Consider the following 24,199-nt stretch of genomic DNA (forward strand, 5'->3'; position numbering starts at 1 on the left):
TTTCCGGTTTGGCCTTTGAATTTTCTGTTCGTGAACTTCCTCCGCACTCCCCGTGATCCTGGGTGTTTTTTGTCAGATCATTCACGTTAGTTTCCATCAACAGGATGTTGTTTTTTCAACCACCAACTAAAAGGGGAAGTCTCCAGAGTGTCAGATACACTAAGAGAAACTGTTATTTGTTTCCACAGAGACAATGTTTGGGAAGTAAATCATCTTAAGACTCTGCATACACTTATTCTCCATGTGCAATTTTTGTTACTGCTCTGTATAGAGTAATTATATTTTATATTTTGTACATATCTTATTGTTTTTTTATATTCTGCCATCCACTTTGCTGCTGTAACACCCACATTTCCCCATTGTCGGGCGAATAAAGGATCATCTCATCATATCTACATTACGAGAACAAATTTTCACTCATAATCAGAGACAGAGATGCATTATTGATCCATGGGGGGAAATTAGGTTTTGTTACAGTGGCTACAGCCAAGAATTGAAGTATATACACTTAGACCTAAAAATAGAATAAATATAATACAAATATAAAATATAAGAATGTAAAAAATAAGATGTGTAAAGTATTTATTCTACTACTTTATATGGTATGTTTTAACTGTATATGCTGAATTTTATATATATATATGATTTTCTTGTCACTTGACTTTTCTATAAAAGAAACCAGTCATCCTGCCAATTTTTACTGATGGTAAAAAAACCAAATACGCCTGTAGTGTTTTACCATCACTCTCCTTGAAAAATAAAGCACATGCATCCAAAATAACTTTAGTAGATATAGCATAATATAACATGAATTCTTTGACCCTCAGTTATTTTGTAATGAGGTCCATTGTCCTATTAGACCCCCCAAATTTTTTGGGGAAAAGAAATTGGGACTGAAAAGGGGAATCTCGTTGGGGATTTCCTCTATTTCTTAGACATCTGTGTTATTGACAGAGTAAGAGCCAGTGATAAAACTGGAATAATATCTGTATATGGTGCAGGACGCTCAAATAAACAAATAAAATTAATACATTTGGCCTACTTTCAATTTATTAAAACAAAGAGACAGTTGTGCAAAATACATCTCACAATTTGCATCCGCAGACAACGGCGAAAAAGACAATGAAGAATCTAACCATCAGTTGTGCCTCACGCATTTTCTGTTAGTTTTGAATATACAAAAAATGACCCTCTGTTATCCATATACAGCAAGTATATATATGAAAAAAATTAAATAAAATGAAAAATACTGATAAGCAACACTAAGAAGTAATACTGACAAAAGTGCTGTACCACATTGTACAACTCCAACATCTCGTGGATTCTTAGTGAAATGTACCAAGTTACATCAAAAATATAATTTAGATCATTTATATTCTGAATCAATGTACCAGTTGTTTATGACAATTAAAGTTACTTTTTAACTCTGACAAATTGACCGAGATTGTCTTTCCCCTGTTTGAATATTATTAGTTTAAAAAGATCCTCCTTTCCTTTTCGAATTATTGTCCTATATACCGTTAACCAATTTTATTTTGTTGAAATCCTCACACTACAGGATCATAACTAAAAACAAGTGTTCAGTCCTTTTACAAGTCCGAAAGCTCCCCAGCATCCCTTCTTCAACATTGTCATTCATGTGAACTTTGTTGCTCCACTACTTCGAACAAAAGAAATTCGAAATGTGGGGTCTTCAGTGTCGCCACGAGAAATATCGTCACAATCACGTCTCGTTTTAATCGTTAGAACAAATGAAAGAGCTACTGGGATCCTTCTATCGACTTCCCTCAGCAACAAAAAACGTGACCGTCATCGCCTCACCACTCTCCTGAGGAGTCCAGCGTCACAGCTTTACAGTGTCATTCGTACCGGACGGTGAAATGGAGAGAGACGGAGGGCGGAGACTTAAAAAGAACTGAAAACAAAGACAGACGGCTGCTCAGGTGCTACTCTCCTGTGTGACTCTCCAGGTCCGTCATCAGCACATTTCCGTCCGACTCTAGAGAATGTGAGCCGGTCTGTCTGTAGTAAGCTCTGCCGAACATCGGGACCCCGCGGAAGCGCGCGGGGTTCCTCTTGTACACGAACCACATCACTCCTGCCAGCAGGGCAAAGAAGAGAACGGCCACCAGCACGGCTTCAGCGATGACTCCATGGTGTGAACCTGAAAACACACAAGATTTAAAGAAAGGAATAGGCACTTCTAACATGCGTCACGTTGCGGGATGGAAATGGTGAATCATGAATAATCATTTACTGCTTATGCGTTTAAATAGTTCAAATGAAAGTGCACTTTACCGTTCAGTGGTTCCACCTCCACCTCAGCAACATCTCCTGAAGAAAACATACGGTGGAGTTAAATAGAACTTATCACGTATCATCTTCAGATGAGATATTCAAAAGAATCAGTAGGGAAATCTTATTTTTTCCTTATTATCTTAATGGGTATTCCTAGCTATTTTCTTGAAATTCTATCTATCACATTCCTAAATCGAGTAAAAGATTGTTTTTGGACAGCTATAAAAGGCCGACAAATATCCCTGTATGTTGTATGTGTTCAACACAACGGATGTAGCAAATTACAGCCTCCGTTTCGACTTACCCGTGAGGATTTTGCAGACGAAGCCGAGCCGCTCGTTGCACCGTGACAGGTGCCAGACACCGTCGACCACGCTGGTAGTAACGCAGGCGTCTGTCGTCAGCAGCTCGGGGTCCGGGGCTTTATCGAGCCAGTTGGTGTAGTCGACAGGCGAACCGTCCACCCAGGCCATGGAGTCCGCTAAAAGCAGAAGCCACAGTTTAATAAACATTAGGGGGTTTTGCAGGGGACGGGGCTCATCTGGTCAGATTCTTACTGTCGATGTTGAAGTGCATCCCCAACCACACGGCCTGGTGACGGAGGCCCGACGACCACAGCTGCTCCAGGACGAAACGATTCTCTGTCTCGCTCTCAACGGTCAGGACGTCCGAGGTGTTGACTGGAGAGAGAGGGGAGCATAACAAACTCACACAACCTTTTCCTTTTAACCTGCACAGTAGCTGTGACATTTAAGGAAAAAAAAAAAAAAAAATGTTATTTGCTTTCTTGCTGATGATTAGATAAGATTTTTGATACCACCCTCATATTTATACAGTTCAATATAAAGCTGCAGCCAGTTAGCTTAGCTTTGCATGGTGAATGGAAATGGAAGGGTTTTTACATTTTTTAAATAATACATTTTCTGTAAGCGTTATTTATAAGTAAGAAGTCAACCGGAGTTTTGTCTAAAGCTTTGTCCCTTGTCTGAGCAGCTCCTCCATTTTGACCTGTAGGGGGAGTAAGCGTTCCATGTGGCAGATTACAGTGATGGAGGCGGACAAAAAGTCCTCAATAACTAGTATCACACCTCATAAATCCATACCTTTCTGCCTGCAGTGCTCTCTTGACTCTTCAAATGTAAGTTTCTCCACCACAGGCTCAAAGTTGTAACAGCCAGCTCCGAATTTCACCCACGTGGAGGGACACACCACCTTGTGTGAGGTAAACGGTTTGTTGCCTGTGTGTGGGAGACAGAGAGAGAGAGAATTGATTGTGTGTGTGTGTGTTTGAACAGAAACTCCAACAGCTGTCGAGCACTCTGGATTTTTTTTTTTGTGTTCCACTGAAGCAGCACTGACTCGGTGTGGAAACCTGACACAGGGCTCCCGGCAGCGGCGTTTCGCAGTCGGCTCTCCGCCAGCCTCCGTTCACGTCCACGTACACGCACTCGCCGATCACAGAGTCGTCGTCGTCGTCGGCCGCGTCCCAGTGGGTGTACACGGTGTCACTGCCATCTGACCACTGGTAATTGATGCCGCTCTGGAAGGAAGCACAGTCACCGGTGTGTCAGCCGAGGAGTCGCAGCTGAGCGGGCACTCTGCCAGTAACACTCCGTACTTATTTATAATGCAAGGTAATACGGCCGCAGATGTCTACGCATGCACAGCAGTTAGTGTGATTAGAGTTAGTTTGCAATAGTTGGTGGTTTTTAATATTGTAAATTGCACCACTATGTGCTTTGTGGTGTCACTAGTACTGGTGTTCTGCCATGTGTGGAATACATTGTTTTAGAACACCTCCATTTTTCCATTTTTTATTGGAATTTCAAGTCCAGTTGATAACCTTGAATGTTACAAAGGTCATGTTTAGGTCATCAAAAACTGAAAAATAGTGGAAATTTGACTGAAAACCAGACAATTTTAAGGATTAAGAAAATGGTTGACCTACATCTTTCCTGCAGCGATTCCTATAGGTGTCCCAACTTTTGATCGCAACTTACAAAACCTGTCTGAACAAAGGCAGCGGTGGAACAAACTGCGTCACCACACCCTCTCATGCATTGTTAGGACAATACCGTGCTGCAGGAGGTAAGACTGTATATACTGCCATCGGAATGGTGAGAAAAAACTCAAGTAACAAGGGAAGGCGGACTGGTTGTTCACGGCTTCATCGTACAGCAAATTAATGATCAAAAAACATGAGAATGATGATGAATCCAGACTCCAGGTTTAAACCACGCGGAGCACATTTGGGAGGAAGTGGTCAGAAGGTAAAAGCAAAGGAACCTGGGAGGGCACCACATTCGTGGAAACTTGTGCAATAAATTGATACGTATTTTTAATCTTTATTTTTATATATATGTATAGAGAAACATTACAAAGTTTAAAAATCTAATTTAAATACTTTTTACTTTCTTAAAGAAGCATTACAGCTCATGCTTTAGTTAAGGAGGTGTGTGTGTGTGTGTGTGTGTGTTTCTGAGGGGGATTCCAGCTACTGACTCACCAGACGTGACCCACTCAGTGTTTCCATGGTCTAATGACGAAGCAAAACAATTCAAAGCAGTAGTTTTAATATTTATGGTTACTGTTTTGATGGGTGAAACAAAAGTTGGAAGAACAAGAGTTATTGTAGGAGGCTTGTGCGATAGATATTCATGCAAGATAAAGAAAATATTAGAAGAAAGGGGAAAATCAGTTCCCTCACTCCCTGTGTTGCTTTCTCTCCCTGACTAAGAGATTCCACAAGGCCAAATCCAAATGTTAAGGCTCTGACTGTCTGAGAAAAACCACATGCCTGTGGATAGATGGACAAAAGGCCAGCAGAAAAACCCTGAAGGCATGTGAGACAACTGCAGCTGGCCATCGCCAGGCAAAACGTATAAATTAAACTTGCTCCGTACTTCAGACCTGCGGGCGACATGTTTCCCCTTATTGAGATTCAACTCCGAGCCAATTTGTCCTAAGTTTTCTCTGTGTACCGATCACGCAAAAGCAATTCAAATTTAGGTGGTGGTATCATGGTCAAAGCAGAACTGAGATATTCAATCAAATGATATGTGTGGGAGAGGAAACTGACTTTTCCAGTTTTAAGATGCAGATGATATGATGACATGCATTAACCAAGACAAAAAGAATATGAAATGGTTTCACTACCAGTTTTAAATACAACTCATGCATGCGGATGTGTATTGTCTGCAAATTCATGCTCAATAACTAGTGTTAAAGAAATTGTTTTTGGGAAAAATACGCTTTCTCGCTAAAGGTTGCACACGAATACCACTCTCATGTTCTTCTGACGAATATGAAGCTACAGTCAATAGATGCGTAGCTTTTTTTTATAGCTTAGCTTAGCATAAAGACTGACAACAGGGCAGGCAGCTAGCCTGGCTTAGGTACAAAGACAAAAGAAATTTTATCTAAATATTCTTCCACCACAACTGTGAGACTCAGACTCAAATCCAGCACATCACTCCCCGTTAACTACAGTATGATGGTTTTACATTTTATGTTATAAAAATATATTTATATAGAAGACACAAAAAGCTGGTTATCTATTCTAACAGGTTGACCGTGAGTTGTTCACGATACAGACATGAGAGTGTTATCAATTTTAGTGTAATTCCCCAAATTTAAAACAATTTCTTAACAGAATATAAAAAGCTTCGCTGACACAAACACACAGGAGACTTAGTTATACGGTACATGTGGCACGAGAGGATACATACGTCTTGGCTATACAGTCCAATCCAGTGGGGGACTGCCAATCTATTGACAAGGACAGTAAGGAAAGCCTGGTGGTAGGCATCTGTAATGCTCACTAGGTCAGAATCATTCTCTATGCACAAGTGCATGGCGTCGTACCAGCTCATGTTGCCAGACACAACCTTGTAGCTGCGGCTCCTGTACTCAATATTGTCAGGGAGAGGGTGGTGATAGGAGTGGGTGGGGGGTTTGGATGTATCTGCAACAAAACACAATCAAAGTGATTAGATTGATGACTTAAATGCGGGTCACTCTTCTCTTTTGACTCTCGGCAAGAAAACAAATAACTGCATCGCTTAAAATACTGAATTATTCATTAATGGACAATCAGCTATCAATGGCCACGTGAAAGGAGGGGCGTGGTGTATCAGTGGAAACAGCATTATCTGGTATATTTCAATCTGGTGTATTTCCAATAAATGAAGCCACTGTGACTCTGTGGGTGGTTCTAACCTGGCGGGAACTCATGTTTACCGATGTAGAGATTCTGAGAAATTTGGATTCTGAATCAATCAAACATTATTTTTGACATAAACATAAATCAAACAACTGTCTCTTAATTGGACAAAAGGCAGAACAGCTCTGAGCTATTATGTCCAACTCCATTGGGATCTACATCCAGATCAACACAATACACTATTTGAGTCACTATGGCCAAATTAATGTGTTGAAATATATTACTATTTGCCGTTAAAGACACAGAGACGTCCGCATGCAGATGGTATAGAATTTACCATGAAATTGTATAAAATGAAAATATCTATTTGACATAATTACACCATAGTGGATTCTACAAATTCCATATATGATGATACAGCCTCTGGTATATATCACAGCCACTAACTATGTGGCTGTAGGGAAAGCAAACACCCGCCAGGACTCAACATTACACTTCAAAGTGTTGTTTATGAGTGGCAGAGAGAATAAGAGAAGTCAAAGGAGAAAGGAATGAGAGGCCATTCAGCATCAGAAAGCTGGAGTAGTCTGACAGCAAAAAGAGAAAAAACGATGTGCTGAAAACAATGAGAGACAGATAATGACCGAGCAAAACCAAGAGAGAGAGAGAGAAAACTGACAGGATCTCACCTTGAGGTTTTTGACAAATAAAGCCGTACCCAGTCTCACTGCACTTCTCATCGTACCACTTTCCCGTCAGGTGGAAGTTGTGGTTGTTGGACAGAACAATGCACAATGGCTCTTTGGCGAATCCACTGAGCCACTCATCATCCTGGGGGTGAATATACAACAAATCATTACACACAAATCCATTCATGGACGTATGTTGTCTCAGTTCACATGTCTTAACACTTATATTACACTTGAGGAAATGTATGGTGTTTGATTTTCAGTATTCTGAAAGTAAAAGTCCTGATATTCCTTTTTTGTGTTGACAACATTTCATCCAAGGCTTGGATGTACATAAAGTCTACCGGCTGAATTATAGGTTTTTTTCCGAGACTAAATAAAAAAATTGTATCTCCTTGTTCACATTGGCAGAGGATCGTGGGTATTGCAGTATTTAAAAACATCTATCATACCAAACCTAAGTGGCAACCCACACTGACGTCGCCCATTGATTTGTGAATAAATAAATAAACATCTCAAGAGACAAAACTGACAAAAATAAATAACTACATTTCTAACGGTTAGGTCAAGTCGCTGGCGCTCACAGTGAGGTAGCTTTTCGGTTCAATCGGAGACCAGTTGGTGTAGCTGACTGTTCTCCCATTGGTCCATTTCATGATGTCGCCATCACCAAGACCGATCCACACGCCCACAGAGCTGCCCTGCAGCAGCATGGTGATGTAGGCTGCAGGAAGTATGGCGTGACAACAGGCAAAAAACGATTACATTTTTAAAAAAGTAGAGCCGATTTCTTTCCGACATGCCTACTGTACTAATGGAGACATAAAGAAGCACAAAACAAAGGGATATTGTCTGATGGTGTTTTGTAGATAAATCCTTATTACTCTGCCTCTACCTTGTTCAATCTCATCTTCTATAGCGACCAGCGAGCCTTCGAACGAGGAGCAGATGGACTGGGCATCTTTCCAACTCTTTCCCTCCTTCGGACTGTCGGGGAGGTGAAATAGGAGACACTGCCGACACACGCACGCACCCGCGCACGCACACGCACACACACACACACACACACACACACACACACACGAAACATGAATATCACATTGGGAAATGCAAATTGATATTTACCCATCCTCCACCAGAGAGGTCAGGTTAAATCCCAACACATAGTACTCTTTGAGAGAAGAGGACATGATTTCACATCACCGACGAAACGGGAAAAATTAACGTTTAAAAAAACCCAACAGATTTTACTGGACGTGAGGTTTAAGGCGTCAACCTCCAAACCGCCAAGTCCCCAGTCCGACTGTGGCCAGGAAAGATTGTTTCATGTTGTTCTCATCTCTCTCACTTCCCTCATCTCCTGTCAGCGCTCTAATAAATGGCATTGGAAAAAATCCATATTTAATGTTCAAGGAGAGGAAGGGCAGGAACTAACCTTGTTCAGCATATTAAACTGAACTGAGAGGCTTGTAGCAGTGTACAAGCCTCTCAGTTCAGTTTAATATGCTGACAAGGATAGTCCTGCTAAAGTTGACATCTATTTCAAGTGAAGGAGTCTGATCTGGTGCTGCAGAGTAATGAATGTCCATATTATTATTATAACTTTCCTTACTGATGTTTTATTTTGGGGGAAGTTTAGTTCTCGAGTTGCTCCAAAAGAAAAACTACTTTTAAAAATGATTATTACCGATATTGTATTAATGCTATCAATCAACAAGCCAGATAATTTTAACCCTGCAGTCATTTAGTTGAAGGAAATTACTTTTTCACATCTAGTACATCACACACAGATGACTCAAGAGCAGATCAGCTGGTTCTGGTCTTAACCGAAGTTGACTCAGCTTGAGCGTCTTCGGTTGGGGGTGATTCACCCGAGATCAGTGAATGTAAACACAAATATCCTGCTTCAATCCCAGAGGCAGCTGGGACTTCAGAGAAGTGACCATTTTGGATCTGACTCTCGGGGCAGAACGGGGGAAAATGAGCAGATGATCATTTAAAAAAAGTAACGCTTTGCTTAAACCCTCCATTTGGCATTTCTAAGCAATATGTAAACATTTACTACATGGTTTATCACACACTTAATGTAGTTGTAGCAGAAATAAAGACATTTTAAGTGTTTATTAATGTGCCTTATATGTCTGCTGAACAAATCAATCTTCTATGTTACTAGAACTGTTTGTTTTTTTGTCATTCATAATCTGTTTAGAGACAAGACTCCATTGATGGGTTCCTACAGAGGGAGCTTTAGTAATTGACAAGTACCTTAATAAGCACTGTAATTCTATAATCTAATTAAACAAATGGCGACTACTGCTACGACAGAGGTGCTTTAGGTGTGTTTGCACAGACAGATGCTCAACCACGACCTTTTCTATTAAGCTGAAGGAGTGTACGTGTGTGTGTGTGTGTGTGTGTGTGTGTGTGTGTGTGTGTGTGTGTGTGTGTCTGAACCTTGTGTCCGAAGTACAGCCATTTCTCCGGACATCCTCCGATGTAGTGCGGCTCCCTGGGAGTCTCCACCACAGACGCGGTTTTCCTCTTGCACACGTAGCCGTGGAGATCGCCGCATCTGTTCGTCGACCACTTTCCTGCAACGCGCCAGGGAAAACATCAGCACTTTGCAAACTTGTGCAAGCGTACGGCGCGTTTGTTAACAGTGTGTGTGTTTCTGCACGTGCACGTGTTTTTACCTGTTGAAGAGGACATGGTGACACACAGCCCATTCTTCCTCAGGCCACCGCCGGCGTTTCCGTTGGCCCAGTTCTGAAAGTCTACTGCCGTCTTATCGCTCCACCTGCACACAAATATATGAATACTTTGTTATGGTTCCGGTCTTCATAAAGATTTTAGGACTGTCCCAAAGGAAAATAACAAAAAAAAAAGAAGTATTTTATTATATAGTATCGTATTCATGCGAGCAACAAGCTGCACAATTTAACACTGGAGTCATTTATTTGCAAGAAAATCACATTTTCAGATTGGATACTAGTCTAGTTGACTCAGAGAAGATCCGTTGGTTTTGGATCTTCACCGAGGTTGACTCAGCTTGAGCGTCGTCGGTTGGGGGTGATTCATCCGAAATCAGTGAATGTAAACACAAACATCCTGCTTCAATCCCAGAGGCAGCTGGGACTTCAGAGGCGTGACCATTTTAGATCTGAAGACTTGTGGGGGAGAACATTCAGTTTGTAACAAGAATCTTTACATAGGAGTTCTTCGCAGTGACACATAGGATGCAAGCAGGATGTAAGCAGAGGATCGACTCAGTCAGATGAGGCTTTATTTTCTTTTATTTTTGTCTCTTTGCTTTGACAGGTAGGTGGTTGAGTTTGGGGGTCCTCAATTGTTGCATATCTTTTTTTTTTTTTAAACACCCAAAGGCCCTTTTTCATTTGGAGCTGGGCTCTTTTTCTACAGTTTAACTTGTTTAAATGATCTGCCCCAAAACAACATCATTTATTTTATAGTCAATTTTCTGCTGCTTTCTCCTGGAGAACTGGAAGCTTCAGTTTGCAACATGAGATCAATTCCTACTTGCTCGTTTTGTTATGTTTCACTAGAAGAAACTAGAATGTTCACTCAGTAGAGCGTATACCTCCACCAAGGCCTGGCAGTCCCCTTAAATTTGATCTAACCACTCCAAATTGCACACACTCATAGATATCAGTCCCCCAATTATGCCTGATTTTGTCGAAGAAAGTTGAAAAACAAATTCCTGGCTCCGTCCCCAAAATTGAATGGCTTCTTTCTCGGCCCATGCCCCATCTTTCTACCAAGTTTCGTCTTCTATTTGCATAATCCTGATGAAAATCAACCAACCAACCAACCACGATCCAACCTCACAGTGACAATCACCTTACCTGTGAACCAGCACTCAGCCAGAGTCCTTCAGAAGCCCTGTGGGACTCCCTAACTTATCTGCTACGTGTTTCATGTTTCACAATCACCCGTGCCACAGTGCTGTCCAAGTGGTTTCCGTTTGACGGGCCCCTGGCCTGGCCCCAACAACGCCGACATTCCTCTCCTCACATTGTTGAGCAAAGTGTTAACTGCTGTAATGGAATCAGTGGCTGGAACAGAACATTTTTTAACAAGCTCCTAAACATACACACCTGACCTCCTCTCCGGGCTGCCCGGTGGACAGGCCGATCCACCAGTCAGTCGGGCCCAGGGAGAGCTGCGCGAAAGAGAAAGAGACGAAAAAGAACTTTAATTTCCTCCTCCTCCTCCTCCTCCTCCTCCTTTGCAATCTGGTCCTCACTGAGCTTTGGCTTTTCAGGGCCTCTCTGACACTAGAGACCATTCAGGCGCTCTGCTTGGCAAGTGCTTCGCCCTCTTTCATCGCCCTGTTTTGTTCCCTTTATCCCTCACAAGCCTCGACACCACAAGAGATTTCTTTTCGCCGGGTCCAAAAAGGGCCACTGACAAACAACGGCCCTTTTCCGCCTCCGTGTGTGAGGCCGCTCTTGGGGGGGGGAACGTGTCAACACGTGAGGTACGTTTTTAGCTTTTCAGTGCGAGTCTGTAAACACTCGAGTCTGTATGAGGGATGAGAGTGGCAGTTGTGTTCACACTTGTTCATGCACGTGTCCATTTCTTTGGCTGTGTGCTCCCGTGTGACAACCGTGACACAAGGAAAACAAAAATCGTGGTATGAGCCTAAAGTGAGGAGGCGGGAAAAACACAATTCATTAAAAAGGTGTAGTGTAAAAGTTGTGAAACCTTAAAAAGGAGAAAATACTGTGCTGTAAAGGACTGTTCCATTTAAATACGTTATAATGTTTTGATTAAAAACTGTATTATTTTGTTAAGTTTCATTTTTTTCAAACAGTGTTTTTCAAAGTCAGCTTTATAAGGATAGAAAAATATGTATTACAATTTAAAACTACTGACATAAATTCAATTGAATTGCACTAACCTGTGAAAAAAGGGCGCTAAACTGATAAAGTTGGAATAATTGATTGAACTTACAAAGCAGCATACTGTATATATAACAGTCCGACGATACTTAATATCTGTGAATCTGTGTACATGGGCGGTGCCTGTAACTCACCCGCCGCAGTCGGTCCTTTACGAAGTGCAGCTCGTCCCTGGAGTGGAGGGACAGGAGGTAGGCTCCCATCATCTGACAGGCCAGAGACACGGCGTCCCAGTCAAAGGGCTGCTTCGCCAGCAGGTACTCCGCTCCACGGTAAAACACCCAGGGCTCGCTCTCTGCGACGGAGCACAGAGGAACATTACGATACAGGACCCAGTTTAATGAATCAATGTACAGTTCTAATTGCTGTCTGACTTTGTGCTGTTTCTTGTTTGATAATTCAATTCCACAGTTAAGGGATGAACGCATAATGAACTGTGACAAGTCTTTACAATCTGTGCAACATAAAGAAGAAAAAAAAAAACTCCCAAAAAAGGTAGAACAAGGTGCAATTTATTTATCCAGAGTTGACAAGTAAGGCAGTGGGAGAACTAGTATATACTGTATATTTGAGTATATATATTTGTTTACACTTTAAGATATACACTTTACACTATGTGGTTGGTTTTAATGGTGTCAGCATTTTCTGCCATATGATTACATTTTAATTTGCTAGTAAAAAGTAGTCGTTTTATTAAAACGTGCAAAGTTTGTGTAAGTCAAAAGCAAATAATCAAAGAATTATCATGCTCACCCTCAGTGTACCAATAGGGTTTTTTCAGTTTTTCACCTGTGACATAAATCAAGAGTTTGTTAAAAATCACATCGAAAAGTTGATAGTCGTTGGTGCGTGTGGCGAGCGGCGGCGTTCACCTCTGGGCACCTTGCAGATCCACTCGTGTTTGGTGTCACAGGGCTGCGGCGTGACGGCGTTGGTCAGGTCGCTGTAGACGGCGCAGTCCCTCCTGTCGTCCTCCTCGTTCTTATCCTCGATGAAGGACGTCACCACCTGCACGAGAAAACACACGACACAGGATTAAAAAAACGTGACGGATACATCTGCCGAATTTGACTGAGAATATGTAGGACACAGGAGTGGATGTGTCTTTGTTTCTTACAAGGGATCCATCGGACCACTCCCAGGCTCCGGGGGATTCAGGGTCTCTCTTGTTTAAACCAACCCAGAACCAGCGACCCTGTGCTCTGTTAAAAGAGGAGAACAAAAAAAACACACAACCTCATCAACCACAGTTTATGGAAGGAATCTGTCCAGTTGTATGGGAGTAAACAAAAAGTTTAAAACATCTTGTATGCCCTTATGTTGGGAAATAAGCACCTTTTGAGAACAAAATATAATACATATATAATGTTTTAACCTCACCATTGTGGTCTGCATTATATTATGAATGCAAAGTAACAAAAAATCTCTTTTCATTCATGCATTGGTGTTTATGGTGATATGGTGTAAACTGCCTGTTCATTTTCAGTACATTCTGGAGAATGTTTCCATAAATATCCAAAACAAAGTGATGACAAAAACTGTAATATCACCAGGGGTATCAAAGGGACAGGCAACTTATTAAAAATAACATAAATCACCTCACAGTAGATACTACCACATAGTTCAACACTAATGCTCGATGATTCTCCGGAAAAAAAAATTGAATTACAGCAATAAATAGGAAAAAAGACCTTAACATTCATAATTTAGCGATGTGATTTATCATTCCTCCTGTGGAAAAGTAATCATCTGTGACAGATTACAAAACAAACCCAACCCACAATTTATCTTCAAAAGCCAGTAATTAAATTCAGTTGTCACTGCTCTACGCGCATTAAATTAAAGAACTGATGCATTTATCAGATGGCATAACATTGCTGCAATGATGAGGCCCGGGGGGCTTGTACCAACCCTTCAAACATGGTACTGAGGAGCTGCTTAACAAACACCTGCTCCTCATAGTGGTAGAAACTGGCCAGCTGAGCCCCGAGGGCCTGGCAGAAGAAGTCCGCTTCCACCCAGGAGCGTTTCATCAGGACCTTCTCGTCGTGGAACACCTAGAAAAACAACGCGCACCGTCGGCCGATAGAGATATTTATATTCATATTTTGTGTATTTCTTCAGTGATTCCAACATTTTTCTGTACACGTAAGGAATGGATCACTAAAATGACACGTCAACTTTTCAAATCCAATGTAAAGCATTACATTTACATGGAGAAACAAATGCATTTTTGGAAAAACCCCACAATGTTCATTTTTCTTTTCTAGATTATTTTTTTTATCTTATTATTTTTGAGGTTGGTCTTTGTTTTAGGTATTGCAGTAGCTCTGTCACCTAGCTCTGTCTATGGAGCTGAAATAACAACAATGGTTGATAATTAATCAACAACAATTCTGATTGATGGAATTTGGAAAGTAAAAGAAGGCAACAAAAAAAATTGACTCTCCCTTTCTTTTCTACTACTACTTGTATTTGAATATATTTGATATAATATCTGGCTGGACAGAAGTAAACATCTGAAGACTTCAGCGCTGACTGGGGGGCATGTTTCCACAATTTGACAATTTATCTGTTAGTTGAGAAAATACCTGAAAAATTGGCGCTTGTTAGTTTCAGACCTTGAGGAAATTATGATGATAAATTTTCCTGTTTGTGTGAATAAGTTTGTCTGTCTGTGTGTGTCGCCCTATATTAGACTGCCTGTCGCCCAGTGCATGCTGGGAAAGGTTATGATGGGTAGTTTTAAAGGATCTACTTAAGTGTGATGCACCTTGATTAAAAAAAGATGAAGCTGAAAGGATAAATTTAGAAACATTAGAAACAAGCAAACAGGAAAGAGGCGGATGATCCGACCTTAAAACAGTCGAGCAGTCCCGACCGTGATTCCCACCCTGGGGGACAGGGGGCGTGGGCGTCGACGTGGTGCTCCGGCAGCTGGAGGTCGTGGTAACTGCTCACACTCTGCTTGCACACTGACAAGGCCTTGAAGGACTTGCAGTCTTTCACCTCCCAGTGACCCAGAGCAGGTCCACCTGACATAGCGACACAGCCGCCAGCACTGACTAACGACAAGAAAGGGAAAAGGAGGAGCGTTAACACGATCACAGTGAACGCGGTTATTATTCGGGGAGAAAATTTCCATTACCTGGCTGGTGTTTGTTCCAGTTTGTGAAGGTGACCGGCTGTGAGGAGCCGTTGTGCAGAAGCCAGCTGTATTCTCTCATCTCCTTCTGGTCCGTGAGGCTGATCCAGTAATACATGCTGCTGTTGGCCCCTCTCTCGCTCAGCAAACTGTTGACGAACGCCTGCTCGAACCTGGCAGCACGAAGAAGAAGAGGAGGGGGGGGGGGGGGGGGGTGAGGAGCGAGACTTAAATGTTGCCACAAACAAACAAACAAAAAGTTAATAAAAAAATTAAAAAAATTGCACAATAAAACCACCTGTTTTCCACCGTGAGAAGAGAAGCCTTGCAGTAATATCCCATCAGCGCATCTCCGTAGCTCTGTTCGTGGCTGGTCACCGTGTAGCAGGAAGGACCATGTCGCTTCCAGCCCTAAAAAAAAGAAAAATCAACAATTAAAACAACATGTATGTTGTAGTTCGAACTGCCGCCTTATTATATATTGCACAAGATGACAAAACTATATCAGACATCTTTTTTTTTTTTATAAACCAAAATGTGCCTATAACACTAAAAGTACTGCATTCATCAGTATGGTTAGATTTGAGATCCGTTTCACCATCGCAGCATTTAAATCTGAATTTTGCCAATTTCTATTGAAGCATAATTTCCGCTCTTGTAATGACACTTAATATCTGAGAACTTTGGCTTCTGTTGTTAAATAAAATTTGTAAAAAGAGTTTGGAGGAACAACACTAAGAGTCAAACAAGAGGCTCTGTGAGGCTGTAAAGTGAAGCTCAGAGAATTGGATTAGTTTTATCAGGTAATTAGCCATGAATCCAAAATTTTAATTTTCACCTGATGATGGCGCTGTATGAAAAGTTATGAGAATATATCCTGTGTGTCTGTGGCAGAAGATCTCACAAGTTTCACTCACAACCACAAGACTTAACCGTATGGTAGCAGCTAGTGGGAAACTCTGGTGGATCAACTTTCATAAGAACTTATCCTCATGGCGTCATGAATGTATTTATAAAAATAAAAAAAATCCATAACAACTTATCTGATACCTGCTGAGATATTTATGTCTGGAGCAAACTGGCGAATGGAGAATTCCATCTAGAGAGCCACGCTGCTCGCATGGCTAAAAATAAACATCTGCATTCTCATAGTAAAGTACTTTGGCATCAGTTCCAAAACGAAAATCCACTTTTATGGAAGACTTTCATATCTACCCAGCCATAGCCTGTGTTAGGTTAGGTGGTGTTGTTTTTTTTTTGCCTCCATCTCATCTACACCCTCTCCTCTCTCGGGGTCCAGAGGTCAACACTAACATTTACATGGAGTCACAACTCAAGGCTTTGCTTTAAAACTGTGAAAAAGTCGTTTTTAGGACAAATACACACTGAGTTGAGCAATTTCACGCTGTTAATCTGCATTGGCCGAGTGTGTAAGACACAGACAATAAAGACACTGAAGAGGAAAATAAAGCTTTGTTTGCTAAAAAAACACAGGCAGGAATCACCAGCAGCTGCTCGAGCCATGTCCACTGACACTGTGCCTCCAGGGCCATGTGTTTTGATCCATGTTCCAGGGCAGCAAGAAGTAGCCAGATGACTCAGGAGTCTGATATTCTTGTAAACAGAGTCGGATGCCAGACAATACGTCAGCAGTTGGGTGAATCAGCTTATTGTGCTTATGAAGGGAGGGGGGGGGGGCAACGTGCTCAAAAGTTGAACCGCAGCGGGCGCGTAGCTCCGCCTGGTGCACGTCCTGGTCTGTATGGAGCTATTGTTGCACAGCACAGCACATCATCTGTGCATTTCTCTTAGTCAGAACATGCCCAGAGAATTAAAATGTCATTTTATCAAGTCAACAAATTTCTTTCTAACTTTTTTTTATTTTCATTTTTTTTTATTACTGATATCAGCCTCCATTAGAAAGGAGCACATGAATAACATACAAATACAGTTTTGGTTGAAGGTGAGTCATCGTGGAACGATATGAAAGCAAACATCCTGCGCTCGTAGACGTTACCTTTGCTTTCTGTTGTGCCTTATTGTGGGTAAAGTCTTATCAGGGGTAGATCAAGTTAAGTTTTATAATGTGATGGGTTGGTTTGTGTTTTTATTTGAGGTCAGAGCAAAAGTTGAGCTTCTGTAAAAAAACAACAACAACAACAGTGTGACTGGATGACAAGAGTTTCCTCGTCTTGTTCAAATACACTTCAGCCAGCGAGCACATGTGGACTAAGATGTATGTGCGTTGGTTGTTCCTACCTCAGGACAACCCTCGTCCCAGGTTCCAGGGGGATGAACGGGATTCTGGCTCTCTCTTCTACACACAGCGGGCAGTCGTTTATCACATGACGCCAGGAGCCAGTTACCCTTCTGTGAACGGAGAGCACTCACTATGAATACTTACAAATATAATAAAAAGGATCAGAGCTGATGTAATGTGACGATTAAATTAGTGAGTTAACGGGACGAACATGAATATGGAATGTGATATTTGATGAATCATTATTCGGTGCCAATTGGTGTGATGATTCCAACCTCTCAAATGAGACATTTATTGCTTTATTCTTGTCTTAAATTCTAGAAAATTTAATTCCTTTGGGTTTTGAGCTGTTACTCAGAAATAATTAACTACAGACTAATCTAGAAAAAAAACCATAGTTTCCATAATGGTGTCAATGGTCATTAGACGCAGCCCTCAAAGCGATGAATTTAAAATTGAAGCTATAGTGTGTAATATTTAGAAGAACGTATTCACAGAAATGGAATATGTTGTCCATAACTATGTGTTCATATACTGTATGTATAATAACCTGCAACATAGAATGCAATGTTTTTCGTCAACTCTGAATGAGTTAAATAACGTTACATGACTTGGACCCGACCTCCGTGTGAGTCGCCATGTTTGCTACGTCGTGTTGAACACGGTGGCACAAAACGGCCCAGAATACGAGCTCCCACCATAAAGTGTCCCCTGTCGGGTGCTCAGTTGGTTGCAGTTTGCAACTGTTGAGGACCACCAGATGCCGCCAGAAAATTACACACTGGGGCTTTAAACTCACTTATGTTATAACTGAGCTTCCATAAAAGTTTCAACACAAAAGCAGCACCAAGAGCAGGTTCCCCACCTTCCCGTCTACTTTGGCACAGAGCGTCGCGTCCGTCAGGTTGTGAGGAGGTTGATACTGGTGCCACAGAGTGAGAGTGACTGGTGAACCATCGGACCACTCGACGCTCGGAGACGACGGCCGTTTCCAGAGACCGATCCACGCCTCCGTACCGTCATCCGAAACTGAGGAACAAGTGGACACGCACGAACCAAACAATTAAGTTGTGTGTGTCTATATCAAACAGAACATCCCATATATCTGTTTGTGCATGATGCATTCTCACAGTTGGCCAGGAGGTTCAGCAGCATTTCCACCTCAGACAGTGAGCTGAGGCTGGTGAGGTTCGCCCCCCGGGAGCCACAGGCCCGGGCAGATTCCTCCCAGCTTCCCCCCTCCGTTTCTGGCAGAACTGCGTAGCAGAAGCCGTTGTGAGGCCACCAGCCATTGGCGCACTCGGTGCGGATATACTGCCAGTTCTCTGCGAGAGGAGGGAGAATCCGGAAAAGGAGCGAGGGACAAAATCAGAAGAGAGAGGACAGACCAAAATAACAGCAACATATTCTCAGCAGACATTGCTTTGGTCTGGCCGCCCACAGCGCCACAGAGAGACGGGTCGAGAGTTCACTCCCTAGGTGCGGTGCAGCTGTTCAGCGCGGCAGCTTCAAGGGCTATGAGATTTCTGGAGATTACTGGAGTTTCCAGCACACGGGCTGATAATACACCCCTTATCCCATGTCATGGCTCCTCTGAAGAGGCGGGGAAGTAGTTTGCATGTCAGGTGTTGATGCAGTGTGTGTGTGTGTGTGTGTGTGTGTGTGTGTGTGTGTGTGTGTGTGTGTGTGTGTGTGAAAAAGCTCTCACCCAGTGGCTCGGCTCTCCTGGTGTGGTTGGGTGTTTTCTTACAAATGTAAGGCAGGGCAGACTCACACGAGAGACTCTGCCAGCGACCGTCGGAGGCGGAGTTGTACACTCCGCACTGCCTGTTGACCTGTAGCGGGCTGGCAGGCAGAGCTGATGGGAACACAGACGGGAGGAAGTCAGACTCCACGGTTCGTTTTGACCTTCTGTGGATTTGCCTAATTATTATCATCATTAACTGTGTCATAATAATGATAACTGCAAAATCAACTACTTTCAGCCACGTTTGTTTTTATGAGGGATGGAAGTAACAAAAATGAACTGATAAAAATATACGGGGGTTCAAACGCATGTGAACTGAAAAATGAACGTGAAATGAAACACTGAGTGATGAATTATCAAGTAATTTGATCAATTTAAAGCTGATTTGATTAAAAACAGTTGAGATATGATAAAAACAGAACCATTAGTTTCATCGTTTCATCATGTTCCACGTCCTCACATTCATCATTTATTCTTCGTAACACAAAATTGCCATTTAAGTTAAGTAGCCTTCAAGGGTGGAAGCAGCAAAACATAACTGGAAAAAAATGCTGTCAAATTAATGCATTGCGAAATACTGTCATTTGTCATTTGATTTGATTAAGTTATTGACATCTGTGTTGCTCTGATAATCAACTGATCTTTCACAAACTCTCAACTGATATTGACAACATGCAATACTTCCGACCTATAAAGAGAACATGCACACATTCACATTTTCTGTCTTCAGACTTTTGCGGCAGTTAACTTGTGATGACATTTCTCATCTATGTTTTAACCCTTTGTCACAAACTGAGCTTGTACAGTTACATGACATTTATCGGATTGCCCACTGATAATAACAGCCATTGTATAGGAAGTCATTGCGCTACGTACAACATACAGCTACAATGGCCTGAGAGGAAACAAATAATCAGTACCTGTGGTCAAATTGACCAGGGACAGAGGTGCTCCATCAGCCCACTGCCAGCCCCGACCGTTCTTCAGGTGGTTCAGCCCGATCCACACCATCACGCCGACACTCGCCAGTCGATCTACCGCGGGATACAGAAACAGGGATGTTGTCAGAGCTTATCTGATTTCAGTGGAAGGAAAACCTACCTGCTCTCACAAGTCAATGTGAGCTTTAAAAAAAAAACAATCAGGGCAGAAGATTACAGAAGATAAACTTCATGGAAGAAGACACAATAACTGAAAAGGAGAGAGCAGTTTGAAAGAAGACTCTGTGTCTCACCGAGCAAGAAAAACATCAGCTTCTAGTACAAGAGAGTTCTGCTGTATTGTCGGTGAATGTAATCACAGGACGCGTCATTCGGCACTTCTATCCTTTCACCCTGTGCAGGTTGATTCTACCAGATTCCACCTACCTCTGATGTACCTGTACTCCGCCAGGCTGGTGATGCTGAGCAGGTTCCCACCCTGAGCCTGGCAGGTCGACAGCGCCTGGCTCCAGGTCAAGATGGTGTACAGGTTGAACTGGTAACATGCGTGCAGCTCCTGGTTCGACTCCCAGAAATGCTCACAACTGGAATCTGTAAGATAACAGCTATGATTAAAATAAAAACAAAAAGCAATAGGAAACTGATATGGAACGAAGTGGCAGGTATGCACATGTCTCCTCATGTGCGGCGAGGTGTTAGATATAGTCAGACATTCTTAGCGTAGAGAAATTTTTGTATATCAGTTCTGTATTTTCGGGGGGAAGACCGTGAGCGGAAATGTGATATGCAACAAAGATCTGCATATGGAAGAGCGCAAAGAACATGTGATCACTGTATATGGCATTAATCTTAACAACTGGGTCACCAGACGCCCCGGTGGAACTTTGAAAAGATTTTGAGTTTTCATGAAACAAATCTCAGTGGTAGAAATTAATTTTTTTATATGTCATGTTTATAATTTTCGGCAGGAAAGTATGTGGACGCCCAACCTTTACACCTTTATGTGATCCTTGATTCCTTTCAAAACCGTGACGGGCCACTTATGTGTTACTAAATTCTGCAAAGGTTTTCATTCCTCAAGACTTTGGGATTTCGGCCAGTAGAATTTCATTCCTTTTTCAGCCACAGGCGGCCTATCATATCGAAGTTGATCTCTGATGTTGGGGGATGAGGAATGGATCACAGTTGGAGCTGCAGCAGTTCATACAAAAGGTCACAGGTTTAAGTTCAGGGCTCTGTTTAGCTGCGTGGAAGTTCTTCCACAGCATAAAAACACAGAAAAAAACACTATGGATCTTTCACAGGAGGGGTCCAAATACTTCAGGCCATGTTGTGTATTTTCCTTTCTTCCTCAGTCAGGTGGGGTCTCTGTGTTTTACCTTGGACGGGACAGAAGCCCCATTTCTCAGCTTCATCATAGCGAGTGGTGGTGGAGCACCACTGAAGATAGTCCTCCCGCCCCTCACTTGTGCACTCGGAGAACCACTTGTTGTTGTATTTGAAGGGCAGAGCGCAGGGCATGCCGTGTGCATTCCCCAACAAAGTGTGGATGTCTGCAAATCAAACGCACCAAGTGTCAAGTTAAAAAAAACACAAATATTCTGCGAAGACAAGCTTGACAGTAGCTAAGACGTTTGTGTTATCGCACATATTTTAAGTGTTTACCTTCATATGGATATGAACAGGGCCCCTCTCCGTTGGTGTTGTGCCTTTTCCACTCGTGGTACGAGTTTCTTTTCACCACCACCAGACGGCCGGCCACGGCCACCTTCCACTGGGACGCCCCGTACAGCATCTTCCCGCTGCAGCGCCACCACAGCGCGGGGGCGGCCGTGTCGCACTCGAACAGGCCGAGGGGCTGCGTCGCGTCCGAGGTGTTGAGGCCCAGGCACATGCTGGTGCCCACATTGAAGAGGCGGTGTTGGGAGACCCACTTCCACAGCATGCGGCGCGTCGGCCGCCCGCAGTCCTCCAGCACCAGGTTGGAGCGGTCCACTGTGACGCAGCGCTTCAGCGGCTCACACTCCAGGATGAAGACGCCCTTTTCTGGAAAAGGAGACGAGGCGAGGGACAAGGAGAGGAGGAGTGGGGAGGACAGGGGGGTATGAGGAGAGTGAAGTGAAGACATGATGTGAAGGCGGATGGATGGAAAGCTTCATAGACTTTATATTGACATAAAGTGTCTTTATATGATTTAGTTCGCCTCTTTAATGTTTCTCCACCAAAACAAAGCAATATTGAAGCTAGATTAAGGCCTGAGGGAAACTTTTGTCTTCCAAGACAAATTCATTTATTGGTGCTTGTGGATACTCCAACAAAATACTGAATCTATACAAATGTCAATGATGAAAACAGCTGGAGGAATTGTTTCTCTTCCATTGTAAACTGAGGGAAGAGAAGCATAACATGTTTCTCAATAACATTATTATTTTATTTGTTGTCTTATATCAATAGTAATATTCTGAATGATATTGTATTATCATGCTGTTTTGTATCCTCTTTGTGAAGCACTTTTTAACGGCCATTTTGGAAGGTGCTATACACATAGAGTTATTACTATAACCTTTTAATTATTTATTTGATGGCTCAATCAGTTGTTTAGTCTATAGGATAATGGAAAACTTTTTTTTCCACACAATTTCTCAACATTCAAGTTGTTTGTTTTGTCCAACAAACAGTTGATAAAAAAAAGTATTTAATTTACAATCAATGAATAGATTTCAAAAACAACAACTGGAACCAGAGAATGTGAACCTTATGAGAAGATTATGAGAATTGTTGCGCATGAATTTCCTGCCGATCGATCGATCGACTCTGATTCAACATGACATATGAAGCATAAGCAGCATATTCTTGCATGTAAGAAGCTGGAATCGGTGAATGTTTCACCTATTTTAACCATAGGCAAGTTAAACTGACTGCTGTTCTGTCTGGAGCTGCAGGATCAGTTGCAGCAGCTTTTTTTTTTTTCCATATTCAAATGTTTTTGGAATTTTCATTAGAAGAAAATCTGGACAGTGCATGGTAAGTCTTTGTGCCTTTGTTTGTCTTTATGATTTTTTGATTTTCAGAGATAAACGTGAGCCTGCAGCAGCAGCAGCAGTGGGGGCTCACCCACCCCCCCAGGAAACGGAGTCATTTAACAACGACCCATCAGCCCAGCACGATGGGAACATGTTGTAATGATTATTCTTTCTTCCCCCCCTCCTGCACCACCACCATGCACTCTTCAGCGCAGACACCGTCTACCATGTTACAAACATCACACAGAGAAGATGTGGCCTGGAACGTTGTCTTTTGTTTATTGCTGCTGTTGTTGTTGTTGTTGTTGTTTTTATTTGCAGGAGACCATCCGACATATACGACCATCGACCCCGGACCCACTTACTGTAAAAGTCCCGGAGCTGCGCTCTGTCCAGCAGCTCGTCGTCTCCGTCGTCGTCCTGCTCCTGGGGCGCGCACACGCAGCTCCTCGACAGCAGCAGCGCCGCCGCGCAAACCGCCGCCACGACGGCAACCGTCGAGTCGCCGAGGCGGCGGCTGCGGCGGCGGAGCGGCGCGATCAGCGACATGTCGACGGGGACGCGGAGCGGGAGCGGGACCGGGGGGCTGCGACGACGAGGCGCACACGTCCGCACATTCCGAGGAGCCGCGCTCCGCTCGCAGTCGAGTTGTTGGCGCTCGCCTGGTGGGGGGAGTAAGTTTGGCCAAGTTGAGGCGAGCAGTGACGTCACGTCTGACGGAAGAGCCGCGCGCCTCCTCCCCCCGTGCACCGCCGTCAACACACACACACACAAATAAATATATAAATAGATAGATACAGATGAATATATCTATAGATGAGTTATTCCAATGTTTTTTTAAAGTTTCAAATAATAATGTAAATATATCAGAAAATGTATTCATTTTCATATTGCACAGCAGTCTACTTTGCACTGTACACATTATTGTAGAGCGTGTTTTTGTTATTGTATATATCATATTTTTTTATTGTATATAATATTTATATGTTATATGTTTTCTTTTTCAATTCTC

General features: G+C 42.6%; 1 protein-coding gene across 2 annotated transcripts; it reads right to left on the minus strand.

The window, feature by feature from the left end:
• Positions 1–1,028: 1,028 nt before the first annotated feature.
• Positions 1,029–23,868, minus strand: pla2r1 (phospholipase A2 receptor 1). 2 transcript variants are annotated; one of them, XM_035629448.2, is made up of 31 exons: positions 23,553–23,868; positions 21,830–22,210; positions 21,544–21,717; positions 20,591–20,755; positions 20,144–20,257; positions 19,185–19,334; positions 18,607–18,801; positions 18,342–18,505; positions 17,476–17,586; positions 15,515–15,627; positions 15,220–15,389; positions 14,928–15,136; positions 13,983–14,128; positions 13,189–13,273; positions 12,944–13,079; positions 12,825–12,860; positions 12,206–12,366; positions 11,265–11,329; positions 9,843–9,946; positions 9,604–9,740; positions 8,045–8,162; positions 7,734–7,873; positions 7,150–7,291; positions 6,027–6,262; positions 4,805–4,834; positions 3,658–3,838; positions 3,402–3,536; positions 2,856–2,978; positions 2,603–2,779; positions 2,299–2,334; positions 1,029–2,164 (listed from the first exon to the last, which is right to left on the minus strand). In XM_035629448.2, the coding sequence occupies exons 1-31, from the start codon at positions 23,734–23,736 to the stop codon at positions 1,947–1,949; spliced, it is 4,536 nt and encodes a 1,511-aa protein (XP_035485341.2). In that variant the 5' UTR covers positions 23,737–23,868; the 3' UTR covers positions 1,029–1,946. The 2 variants fall into 2 exon arrangements, with proteins under 2 accessions (XP_035485341.2, XP_035485342.2); XM_035629449.2 differs by lacking the exon at positions 4,805–4,834 and having other exon boundaries at positions 23,553–23,867.
• Between the last annotated feature and the right edge of the window lie 331 nt (positions 23,869–24,199).

This window comes from Scophthalmus maximus, chromosome 4 (genome assembly GCF_022379125.1).
Source record: "Scophthalmus maximus strain ysfricsl-2021 chromosome 4, ASM2237912v1, whole genome shotgun sequence".
NCBI lineage: Eukaryota > Metazoa > Chordata > Actinopteri > Pleuronectiformes > Scophthalmidae > Scophthalmus > Scophthalmus maximus.